At 38.9% G+C, this 13,651-nt stretch overlaps 1 protein-coding gene across 1 annotated transcript in view; it reads right to left on the minus strand.

Annotated features, from left to right (window-relative positions):
- AK5 (adenylate kinase 5) overlaps positions 1-13,651 on the minus strand; it is a 156,044-nt gene that overhangs the window by 64,458 nt on the left and 77,935 nt on the right. Inside the window, exon 8 of the mRNA XM_030571961.1 lies at positions 9,207-9,283. Within this exon, the coding sequence (XP_030427821.1) occupies positions 9,207-9,283 (77 nt within the window). The remainder of the gene's footprint in view (positions 1-9,206; positions 9,284-13,651) is intronic.

Below are 13,651 nucleotides of genomic sequence, written 5' to 3' on the forward strand. Positions count from 1 at the left end.
AAGCTTTTGTATAATTTTGGGCACAGAGTTGAACTAAAGGAAGCATAAAAATAGCAATCTGCTTTGAAAAATAAGCCCCAAGGCTATGAAGTAAACTAAAAAAGACAGGAAATTCAAAGTGGATGCCTGAATTTTGAGAATAAAAAGATCCAAAATCCAGAGTCAAGGACAGAATGTAACCTGCACTTTTAAATTTCTTGGGGGGTTTAATCATTTTAATGTTTGTTTTAAATGTAGCCTCTCTATAAATATCCATGTGTATAATGCAACATAAAAATAGTGGAACTCAAAAGCTAAAATAATACGGGAGCAGGAGTATCCACATACAATTAGGCAAAAGCACATTTTAAAATCCAACAGTCCTTAATGCAGCCACGTGTTTGCTTCCTACTAGATCGTGCTATAAGCAGTACCCAGCCAAAAACACATTTTCATTCACTTCATGTTCTCCTAGCTTTTCTCTAACCTCACACACTTGTAACTCTTCGTAACACTATGTATTATTTACCTATGACTCTCAAATAGTCCAGATACAAATCTCTCTCCCTTTTCCTTTAATTTCTCAATTATATTTTGGCACTACAGAAAAAGGTTTGGTGGTGGGAGAGTTTGGCTTTCTGACAGCATGTATGCCCAGATGATGAGTAAAAAACTCCTGGAACAGAAGATGAGACCTTTAAGATGATGAATATAACTGGCTATTATCACAGAATAGCTGAGCCCAGATTTCACCGGCCATGCATAAAGAGCAGATACACACTCCAAGAGCACCAGACAGACTGGTTTAAAGTGGGGAGAGATGTACTCCCAGGAAATAAATCTGCAGAAAAGAGGGCCCTTGTAATATGTTAATTGTTTACTGCCTGAAGGACACTGGGATACCAGGAAGTGGAGCACTACTGAAATAGACTGCATCACAGGAAAAGGGGGCTGCATGTAGGGTTGTGATAAAAGGTATCGGATCCTAGAATTTGTTCTTAGTAAGATGTAAGTTGTTAGTTTTCTCTTCTGAAACTGAGAAAGCCTTATCTAGTATATCTTTTGGCCAAGTATAAATCTAGATACTGTTGAGACAGTCAGTTATAGTGTATTAAATCCTTTTTCTATCTACTTTTTTATAACTCTTTATAAAACCAGAGTTTCTTTTGAGTGTGATTTTCATGCAGTTCCATCCTGGAGAAGGACGTATCAGGAAGGAGTTCTCAAACCAGGCCACTCCACACTTCCCTTGGCCAAAGGGCATGGAAAAGCAAATTTAACCCTACTAAAATGCAAAAGCCTGTAACTCACAAAGGAGGAGACACTTAGAACCCAAGCCGGAGGCAGAGCTGGAGGAAGGATGCATTTGATGACAAATGCTGATTCTCAGGCAAATATGCAAATGATATTTTAAAACATATACATTGTACCCAAAGAAGCTGTTCTATTGCTTTGATACAATATGAATAAATATTTTAAAAAGCAATTTTTGTACCCAATAGAGTAAAATAGCACTTGTGCAGACACTGCAGTTTAAAAAGTAAATGTATAGATTTGCCAATAGGTGTGAGTGTGAAAATGAGCATTAACATTCTTTATAAATAGAGCTTGCTCACCAGCCATCTTTACAAAGTTCATTGTCTGTATTGTTTCATTTATTTTCAAAGAATTGCACAAAGTGAACTGGTGCCTGCTCTTACTGTACTTGCTATCTTGAAGTCAGTAGGGGCTCTGCATGAGTGAGAACTGGGCACTTGTAAGTTATAAGCTCAAGTATACTTGCATAGAAGCACGCTGTGCTAAAGATGGGGAGACGGTACACTGCCCCAGTATTAATACCTGGAGGCATTAGAGTTTTGTAAGCCATTAAGCTTCTAACCTAGAGGCACTGGGGGACTGGATTCTTTGCCCCCCAAATGCCACAGAACAAAACTTTATGATGTGCTGCTGACAGAATCTAGGGAGCCTAAAATGCAAGTGGTTTTTGGAAAATGAAGTTGTGGATGTTTAAATCTGCAGTAACTTACATGGGTTTCCCTCCATGCAATGACATTCCAACTGAGGGGGATTCTAGGAAGCGTCTGATAATATGGCTCCAGTAGGCAATTAGCTTGGGGTAGTAGGCAGTTTCACCTTGTCTCTGGCAGATCCCCACTAAGATCTTTGGGTTTGAGTGTGGAGCCTCATGTCTTCCACATATGGGGAAGCAAACACCACTTCTATTCCCGACAGAAGAATTCCAAGAATAGTCTGCAGGTTTGGCCTGGTGGCATTTCTGTTCCCCTATGTGGGAATAACCTGCACAATGGAGAATGGAGCTATAAGATTTGTTTTATCGTATAGAACGTACACTTTTGAAATGACTGAATAATCCTGAAAGATATACAAAATGAAATAAAAGCACCAAAAAGACATTTAGTTTTGAGCATATTAAAACCGCGCTTTGTTCAAGGCAAACTACAGTTCTTTTGTTTCTAGAACTGATTTTTTTTAGCCCCTAATAGGACAGTTTCCATGGTAACTCAAAATGAACAGATTGTGCATTGGGTTCAGTAGATTTCTGTTAAGCATGTTTCATCTGCCTAAAGTTAGGACAGATTTTTAGAACCTCTGCTGTGGTTTGAATGTTCATTTTTCCTTATTGACATTCATGTCCTCGAGTTTATAATCTCTCTCCTTCCAAAGGCAGAATCTGGATCTATAATCTGAAGAGATGTCACTGCATATCAATGAGAGAGAAAAGCCCATAACAAAAACATTGGAATTGATAAACCTGGAGGACTGTGGCCTTCTGGATGCTCATGGTCATATTTTAAAGTCAGATTCCTTATGATTAATGCTGTAAAGCATATGTGAATGCAACTGCCACTTTACTATGTACTTTATGTCCTGGAGTATGATTAAAAAATCATAGTGTATTCTCCTGCAGTCTGACCCAGCCTCTTAAATAATTTAATCACTGTGTATCTTGAAAGACTGATGTAGAAGTCCCAGTGGAAACTAAAAGTTCTTGAATAGCTGATAGAGGGGGAAACCATGTTCTTTGTCATGTTGTAATTTCAACCCTTGAAGTATCATCTCTGTAATGCTGGATTATTCCCAGGGATCTTGTCTTCCAGAAGTGGGGAACAGAGAGACAAAATAATGTGACAAATGAGATAATATGGGTAGAAGCAGAGAGAAGATCTTTGATATCCATAGAGCTTTAGCTAAAAGGGAATTTGAATTCACTGCTGTCTATCCATCTTTTAAAAATTGTTCTGCTACAGTATTGACTAGGATTTTTTCCCGGGCATTTTGATTCTCTCTTGGACATTTATCGGTTGAGTTTTTACTTAGGGCAAAGTATCAGGATGGATATGTTGTTCTACTCCTGGTAGTAACAGAGTCTGTTTTTCATGGTTGAATTGATACCTTTCCGTTTATATTTGCATATCCTAAAACCTAATTTTTTACATACTCTGGGCTGGAAATGATAGTGCAGCCATGCATCTTGAAGAGTTGTTGCCATATTTTCTAAACAAGAATTTGCTTTCTGGGTTAGTAGAATGTAATTCTGTTTTTGAGAGAGTTTCTTTCCCTCTATTTCCTCTTTCTTTTGTTTGTTGCTTTTTGAGTAATCCTGGGACATTTTCTAATTATAAAACATTTTTCCTTTGCAAAACACATCAGGTTATGCAATTTGCTTAATACAGGTGATTGCATGAACTCCTGAACAGAAAACCTTTTTGATATATTTCTGACATTTTTTTAAACATACTTGGCCATCTCCATTTTGTAAATGCTATTTGCAGTCATAATCAGGTTTAAATAAGATAGTTTGCTGTGGGGGAAACAACCTGCATCCGATCTAGCAATTTATTTTGTGGCAAAAAATGTGTGTGCAAATTGCGCCCAGAGTCAGGCACTTGGCATTTTTACAATTTTTCCCCAAGTATTTATGTCCATCTGGATTTCATCCCCTTGACTAAGGCATGTTCTCCTAGGTTACCTGGAGTGTAGGTTTTAAAAATTTTAACTAATTCTTGCTTTGTTAGCATATATTCAGATTGTAAGCTTCCACCTATTTTCTACACACAATTCTTTATCTAATGAGAGCATATTCTTACTCTACAGGCTGGTTGAACTTGAAGCAGTCCATAAAGGCTTTGCCTTTCACAAGGAAATAATTTGTTACTTCATTCTGAAGCTCTTTGATGTGATTCACTGGTTCCAATTAATCCATATTCTTGTTTGGCCTGAATGCACTTAAATTTAGACCAAATGGTAGACTTCAAAATAACTATTGAATTTTGAAAGATAAAACATGTCTGAATCCTAACATTAAATGGCACAATAGCGACTAGTTCTCTGGCAAGGCCAAGAAATTCAATAGTAAGCATAACGGAATACAGTTAGCAGTAATACAATATAGCCATGCCAGAAAGCAATTCTGTAATTAGATACTGTACGTGCAGATGCACACACCTGCATTGTCTTTAATGCAAAGATTTCTTCATTACATAAAACAGATAATAGAAATAACAATATTTCTAAAAATGTGTATTAGAAATTGGGAGAATACAATAAAAATATATTTCCATTGCCATAAGCAATCCTGTTACCTCTCAGGATGAGAAACCAAGGATGGGGTCCTAGTCTGAGAAGAAATAGCAGGAACTCTTCTCCAGCTCTCTGTTTTTCAGTTGGGTCATTGGGTGCTGTCATTTTCTTTAATGAAGGAGCTGTAATTGCTTGGCTGTCTAAATAGCAGCTCCTCCCTGCCACGCCTTTAATTGCAGGGAACTTGCAGGAGGCAGGGACATCCAGCCCTAGTTCTTCCATTTGCTAGGAATGCTTCCCATCTGCCCACCTATATTGTGGTTTTGTTTTTTTTTAAGGGGGATATGCCAGGTATGATAGTGGACTAACTTCAATGAAGTAAATGCAGTTTTACTAGATCTGATTGCCTTAAGTATTGCAACCTTGTATTAGGATTTATTATCAAAGGAGAGTAACATATCCAAATTAGAATAATTAGTTCACTGCATGGGATATTAAAAGATGTTAATGGAGAAAGAGAGGCCAACATGGAATTGAAAGGTTGGTGCTTAGATGAGGAGCAGTGGATAGGCTGGAGCTTTGTTTGATCCAAGGTTTTTGAAATAGAAATTGTGGAGAATGTGCAGTTGAAGAAAGATATCTCTGTGAGAAACCTAGGAATCACAAATCTCATTCTGGAATTATGGTTGCAAATTAGATGGAGAATGAAGATAAGGGTGAATCTGAGATATTTGAGCATTTTAGGTTTAGGGCAAGCAGTTTTGTACTGTTTTAAAAGGTTGTAGATATTGTTTCTCTCAAATGAAGGTAAAATTATTAGCTTGGGAATATTCTTATTGAGTTTAAATACTCATTGCTTCGAAGGTGAGCTTGCAGGTTTAAATGCTGCTGTAAAATGTTACTGAATGAGAAGAACTGTGAAGAAATCACTTCTTCCACATTGTTGTAGTATGATCTTTTAAGTAGGTGAGTTCTGACTTAATCTAATGAATACATTTGAAAATTTCAGGAGCAATACTTTGGATGTGGAGGATCTGGCTTAAGAATAAATGTCTTTTTATTTCTAGTTCATCATGTATAGCATTACAAGGGCATTGCACCCCTCTGGCAGGCCCATTGTTACAGTCCTAATACATGTCAACATGGGGTATTTTATATTTAAACATTTGATTAAACAGAATACATCGACTCCGATGTATGTGCCCATCAGGACGCCAGTCTAGATAGACTTTTGGCAAAGGAAGGGAATTCAGTGGCTGCAGTTCAGATTTCATGATTTGGCATAGGATGCAGTGCATGACTTCTGTAATTGGATCTATCTTCTGATAGGCTTAGAAATCATGGCTCAGAAGAAGAGGAATGGTCAGATCTGAATGGTCCTAAAAATTGTCTGCATGAGATTTTTTAGGGACAGTGAATCAATAAAAGATATGGGTAAAGTAAAAAAGTGGAATTTGGTTCATTCTTTCACAAGACATTATGAGCTGAATGCATTGTGTGGTCTTTTTTTCAGAACTGTTTTCTAAACAGTGTTTCTAAAATACCTGTCTACATCATCTCTGACACAGAACCTGTTTGTTAGACCTATCAGTTCCAGATATGAGTAGGAATGGAAATGTAATTCTTTTCTGAAAATTTGCTTTTGCAAATTTCTTCAATTTACATGGCCTCCCTTGTTGCCTTACAATGTTTTGGGATCTTACTGAGGTGCAAATATTCAGGCTCCTACAGCATTCACGAATAGCAAGTGGGGAATAGTCAGCTTGTTTATTGAAAATTATAAGCAATTTGTTCTAATTTACATTATAAAGGTGTAAAATATACAGAATCAGTTTAAAACTACAAAAAAGAGAGCCAGATCTTGACCTGCAATTAATGCTGCTTTGCACAGTGGAGCAAAGCAATGCTGAAGTCAGCAGAGCTGTACACTAGAGGATCTCCTCTATGTGGTGGAATCCTTGGGTGGCATAGTCTTAGAGGTTCATATATCACTCCACCCTCCTGGCTGCCAGTACCAGAGGGTGCTGGGTGAGAAAATTCTTGGCTCCAAGAATGGCTCCTGGTAGGCCATTAGCAAGTGGCATAAAATAATGACGTCCTTAGGCTGCCCTAATTTACTTCAGGGACCATCCTGACACAAAGCACCCCCAAAATTTAGTGTGTGCAAAGGGCATATCTGTGCCTCCATTTCAGCTGCGCCAAATGCTGCTCAATCCCTGCTGAGGATCTGCCCCAATGAAAGCAGGACATGCCATATAGCAGTAACCCACAAATGCATCTATCTTTAATTGCTCAGTGGCTGCCAAGATGTTCTGCTAAATCTCAACCATTATTTTAGCAGCTTAGCTGCATAAGGTTGCTTGGAAACCAACCCACTTACCCCTCACATTCCTCCTGATAGCTGTTCTTTGCAATAATATCCTCACATGACACACTTGTATCTAGACATGCATCCCTGCCTCACTTGAGAGCCCCATTGTAGAGGGTGTTGGTGCTTGAGACAATTACTAAATAATGTGTCATGCGGTAAGTCACTGGGGTATTAATTCACTGTCCTAGTCAAAATGTGTTCCAGCACTGAATACAAGCAGTTCCACTTAGTCTAGTAATCTACTTCATTTTACTTCATCTTTCATTGAGGATAATTTCTAATTTAGTCTTTCAGATGTGTACGTACACTCTGAGTAACTGGACAGTTTTATGATTATAACCCATATCCTAATCTCTTTCTTCCTTTCTTTCATATATTTCCCTCACTTGTGTCATGCCTAAATTTAGATTGTAAGTGCTTCTGGATAGAACTGGGTTTCTTCTATCCATTTCTGTAAAATGCCCATCACAAATTTAGAGACACAATGATCAATAGTAATAGAAATCTGTCCTGTGGGTTTTATTTTTTTACTTGATCTGTTTTCCTGACCTTTGAATCAATGGCCATATTAGTAATTCCCATTACCTGATGAAGGCAGCCATTATCAATGAGCTGCTTTAAAACTGCATCAGATGTTTCTGGTGCTTATGGCTAGGAGGTTTTCAAATCTGCTTTTTTCCTCCTTCTTTTCCTAGTTGACAACAATCTTGCTTCATTGCCAACCTGACAATTTGCTGCTCAGGGCAGGAATGACAGTCAACCCCAAGCAGTGGGAGGAAGACTTGCAATTAATGAATTTTATACGGTGCCATATCAACCTTCTTAACAAAACATATGGCTAAAAAACAAATAAGTTTAACCCTCCGCCTCCAAACCCAACCATACATGCAATGACTCAAAACTATGAAATTAGCAATTTCACATACTTTTTCCTGTTAATCTTGTTTTGTAACCATGAGCAGCACTTTTAAGGACCAGTTAAAATAATTTGGTTTTATGTATACAGTTGTGGAGTAAGGTATGCTGTTTCTCCAGGGACTCATACTTTGCCAAGGGAACACACACATCGTCGTTTAAAAATTAAAAATACATGATTATTCTCTTATGGATTTGTATAGCACTGCAATGGTACACTCTGCATTACAAAGCTAACAGACCCTCTCCCTGCCCTAAAGACTTAGACCTAACCAAGACAAGGCAAAAACAAAAGAAACTTAAGGAGCTCATTGATAAAGAGGCCAGCTTAAGAACGACTGGTGGAAGTGTGTGCTTTAAGGAAGGTTTGGAAGGGAGAGCAAGGCTGCTTGATGGACAGAAGTGAGAGAGAGTCAAAAAGCTGGGAATAGGAAGAGCGGTAAAAAAAAGTTAAGGGAAAGGACTGGGAGTAAAACTGGAGGAGAAGTAAGCGAGGGTAGAATATATTAGACTTTGAAGGTGTTTGCATCAAATTTGGCAAAAGAAAACCGAAGGACAAATATGCAAATGAGGAAATGAAAATGTGAAAAGCAGAATTATAAAAATCTAACTTTAAAATATGCTAGTGCAATAGGGAGATGGCCCTCAGCAGAGATTTTCTGACCTTATTCAATCTTTCAATGATATATTTAACAGGACAATATTCAGGCCCTTTTCCATTTCTCGAACAGATGTGTGGCATACTATAACTCTAGTGCGGACCTGTACTGTGACAGGCTGTGACTCTATGCATAGTCCCTTCCTGACTGGTTTTGCCATGGCAGGAGTAACCTGTGAGAAAGGAGGGGAAACTAGGGCAGGGCACATACATACTATAAACAGGCTGAGCCCATCCTTTGACTCTAGGTCCTGCCTTTTCATACCTCCATGGGTTAAGGAGTAGGATGACACACCGTCTGACCATTTCTTTTTCCATGGACTTAGAAAAGGCTGTCTGAATTTGACCTCACAACAGAGATGACATTGCAGTTGATAGGAGGGTTGATCTTAACACAAACACTTTTTTAAAACTCCATTTCAAGTGGAGAATATGTTTGCTTGGGTTTTAGTTACATTCCTCACCTTTTTCTTTTTAACCCATCTCCTCTAAAATATGTTCAACCATTGCTCCTACTCTAAATGGGATACACCTAGAGAGGCAGGGAAATCGAGCATGACAGACTTCTGTTTGTCTGTAACAGAACCACATGTGCCACCATTCTGAATTGCATGGAGAAAACTGCAAAATGTAAGGGATGGAGAATAGGGCTTTGAAGCCAAAGTAATCTTCATTGCTTTCCCTTAAGCAGATAGCTACTTCACTGTGTGTGTGAGAAGAGATACTTAGATAAGCAATTACCTGGTCTTCAAAGTCAAATTCGGTATCAGCGATATCTCCACAATCCATAGTCAGACTAAGATCAAGTACATTTGGCCCTAAAATATGAAAGGAAATGAAACTTCAGAAATAGACTGGCAGTTTTCACTTCACATGATGGGACATAATTATATTTCCAATCTCAATCAGGATCTTTCATTGTCCATATGTTTGGTGTGGTTTTTTTTAAACAAAACTTGTCCAAGGAGTCATTTGTATGTAAAAGAATACCAATCTGTGTGATTGTTCTTTAGAGATGTCTTTTAAAAGCTACAACAATCCTAATAATGAGTGGTTAATGTGATTAGTATACTGTCTGAATTACAGTGCCTTTCATGTATTCTGCAAAGTGTTGTACACTGTGCAATGCAGTACAAAAATGTTACTGGAATTTTAATTAACTATAAAGTTGGTTAAGAGTAAACATAATTTTATACACAAAGGGATCAATTAATGGTTCTCAATAGACTGAGAAAGACATAATCTACTTTGTGTATACTAGTAAATCAGAAGGGTTGCATTTTACATTTGCTTTGCTCTGACGTAAATGACTGCAGGGCATTGGAAAAATAGGGCTCAATACCTCCAGAGGTGCTCAAGGTGTCCAAGACTAAACTGGTGTGGTAGGAAAATCTATCAATCTCTTAGTCCAGATGTACCAACATACAGGATAGAGCCATGGCCCCTAGCACCTGCATCCTAGAAACATCTATTCTGGGACCACCAGTTCTGCCAGCAACAACTCTCCACTGCTGGCAGATGGATTATGGCAGTCCCCTGTGTTCTGGGGAAAGGAAGGGTTCCCTGTTCCCTCTACTGCAGTAATAATTTAGCCCCTTTCATAACTCATCACAGCCCACCAGTATCTGGGACTTATGCAAGTTTCAATGGGCACATTGTTACAAGATTGAGTTCCAGATAACATAACCTCAATATATCGTCTACTTTTTGCCATCACTTGAGTAGATTAATTAAAAACAAAAGTTACTATTCTTATTTAACTTTCAACTTGTCTTCACTCCACTGATTTACAGAATTTTAAACCCTAACGTTATATATAACAAATTCAAATAATGAGAAAATCTAGGACCCAAATGTTGAGTCCATTCTAGACTGCAGCTACAAATTAGCTGTCAAGAAGCTCGCTGAGGGCCTAAGCACCATTTATCAGTTTGGGAGCACTGAAGAACTAGAGCAGCTAATAAATATAATTTTTGTTGTAACCCATTGTCATCAGTCAGGATTATGGATGGGGAAGCGGGAATGATGTTCTGCTGGGTTGCATGTATGATCATGCAGCAAAATATCTTTGGGAGGAACAGGCACTATTGACCACGTAGGGCATGGCTATACTTGCAGATGTAGAGCGCTGTGAGTTAAACCCGCCTTCGCAGAGCGCAGTAGGAGAGCCCCGCAGTCTGTCCACACTGACAGCTTCAAGCACACTGGCATGGTCACATTTGCGGCACTTGCAGCGGCACTGAGAGCGGTGCATTATGGGCAGCTATCCCAGCATGCAAGTGATTGCAACGTGCTTTTCAAATGGGGGCGGGGTGGGGTGGAATGTGACAGGGAGTGTGTTATGTGTTTGTGGGGGGAGAGAGTGTGGGTTTTTGGGGTGCTGAGAGTGTGTCAGCATGCTGTCTTGTAAGCTCAGGCCCCCCCCACCCGCCTCTCTCTCACTCACTCAAAGCAAACAGTAAATGTTTGCTTCTTTTCTAAGCTGATAAGCAGCCAGCTTCTCCGAAATGGAGCTTTGAAAGGGCATTTCCGCATTCCTGCAGCCGATTTCACAACAATGACAAGAGTGGCAACTTGACTTAAGGGATTATAGGACATTTCTGGAGGCTGATCACAGCACAGTAATGCAACACCTCGTTCACACTGGTGCTGCGGCGCTCCAACAAGTGCGCAGCAAACATTATTCCACTTGCCGAGGTGGAGTACCAGCAGCACTGTATCTGCAGAGTCAAAGCGCTCTACATGCCTTGCCAGTGTGGACAGGGAATGAGCTAGGGCACCTGGGGCTTCTTTATTGCGTTGTAACTCGCAAGTGTAGCCAAGGCCATAGTCTTAACGCTGCCACTAATCTTTTGATTAATTTCTTTTCACTATTAAATCTAATTCTTATTTTACTGTGTATATGGAGAGCTGTCTGCCTCATGCACTGTCCCCAAAGGCTTTACTGTTTCATAGTTCCCAATTCATTTAAGCATCAGCTATTTTTGTTTATTTTTCACATTTACATAGTAATCATCTGTGTAGGTGGTGAGATGAACAATAAGAGAGAGAACATGAGGAGCAGAACTAGACAGCATGATGAGTAAAACCATGAAGCTTTGTAAAAGGAGATGACTCCAATGCTGTTTAATTTGCAATCTATATTATAATTGGCCAAATTCATCCCTGATGCAGCTTGTTCACTTTATGGGATTTACACCAGGGATGGATTGGCCCACCATCTGTTTGTGTGGGTTTTAAAAAAATGTTCTTGTATACGTGAACAATTTGTTATATTAATATAGTAGAAAGGGATTATACTTTCCCCATCTTTATAACCGGAGATGCACCTGCATTCTGTACATTGGTATAAGTGTTTTGTGAGGTGTTCTAATGAAAATACCTGTTTTTATAGATAGGTGCAAGAGGACAGAATTAAGATTACTATGAGAAGCTTAATTAAGTTTCTTGTATTTTATGCAACTGAAGTCTCAATCTTAATATTGCATCAAGGCAGATAACTAAGCCTGAATCTTGATTGAGAATGACCTACCTTGAACTGCCAATTATTTTTAGAGGCACTTTTGTACAATATTTGATTAACTATCACTAATATTCCTTATCTACTGGGAGCAGTATGTCTCCTCCCTAACAGGGAGCATTTACATTAAATATTGGATTTAGAAGCTAAGTGCTTTTTAGGGAAATAGACTACTACAAACTTTTAATGTAAAGACTGGGCTGAAAGTTAGTGGTCACACACAATATATTTTAAACTAGAAAAGCCATAACAGTTCTGTATTTGTAACATGGCAAATTGTCTAAGGAAGTTTTTCCTTGAACTGTGAGGCTTGTTTTCTTTGCAGAAGTCCCAATTCTTTTGCAAGGTTCAAGAAAGGGTAGGATAAATTGAGAGATTTTTTTTCTTTCTTGTTTTCACTGAGAACTTAGTGAAAGGAAAACCATCTGTCACTCTCTGAATATTCTAGAGAGAGCTATGTTTTTGGTGAGTGAAATAAGAAAAACCTAAAAGAGATGCCCTGCAGTACACTGTAGTAAGAGGCTATTGCGAGAATAAGGAAAAGCAGTAGGGACATAGCGGAGCTTTTGGACACCATTGCTGCAGTATTGATAGGACTGGAGAATGGAGTAGGTTGTTTGCCAGTCTAACTGTACTTTTAGGGGGAACACACCTAACTTGCTGGACCCACACTAAAGCCTGCTACTACAGGGATGGTAGGGGAAGAGAGCAGGCTTGCTGGACATCCACTGAAGAGAATGGGAGTGGGAAAGGGCTGGCCAGTTGATCAACCTCTATAATAATGGAAGTGATGAGGATAGGGATGGGAACTGCCACTGACACACTAGAAGACTTTGAAAGATGTGGGGGAAGTCAGAGGGCTGGTGGGTGTTCCGAGTCTCAACCTAAGTTTGCTCAAAACTTTCTGTACCAATTTTCAGGAAGCTTATGCTACACTGGTGTTGCTGTCATCCGTATTAATGGGGAAACAAAAATTCTGAACTCAGGACCAGGCAAATAAGTGGATGAAGAAAGAGTTGTCAAATGTTTTCTTTAAAATATCAGTGCATGTTCATGGCTAGTCTATATATAGCAGTGGTCTGGTAATACCCTGCAATCATAAACAAGGTTTAATTAATGTTGTGGGGTTTTTTGCATCTTTCTTCCTAATGTTAAGCTTGTACACAGATATAGGCTGCAAAGCACTTTAGCACATGGTTAACACCAAGGGGTACATCCTTAGCTGGTGTGGATCATTTTGCATTCCATTGTCCCATTCCATTACAGCATTTAAATGCTTGCTTAACATTAAGCATATGACAATTTACATCAGAGCTACCCATAGATATCTTAGTCATCCCATTGACTTCAATGGGCTACTCATGTGCTTAAATGTTATGCTGGAATGGAGTCACAGAATGCAAAACCCAAGACCTGATCTGAAAAGGTGCATTTATAACCTGAACTACCTCTTTTCAGTTTTGACATGTATGTGCATATGAGGTTGGGGAGAAGTTAGTTAATTTTCACGTGTACTGTGTTTTCCAAAGGGGAAAAATGGAAAGGGTTTTATACAGTTGAGTACATTTTAAAAAAATTTCCATTGACTTCTTTATTGGAGCTCCCTTAGCTAAATAATCAGCTCCACAAGGAAGAAGAAGTTATTGAAGGAAGAAAGTACTTCAAA

This window comes from Gopherus evgoodei, chromosome 8 (genome assembly GCF_007399415.2).
Source record: "Gopherus evgoodei ecotype Sinaloan lineage chromosome 8, rGopEvg1_v1.p, whole genome shotgun sequence".
NCBI lineage: Eukaryota > Metazoa > Chordata > Testudines > Testudinidae > Gopherus > Gopherus evgoodei.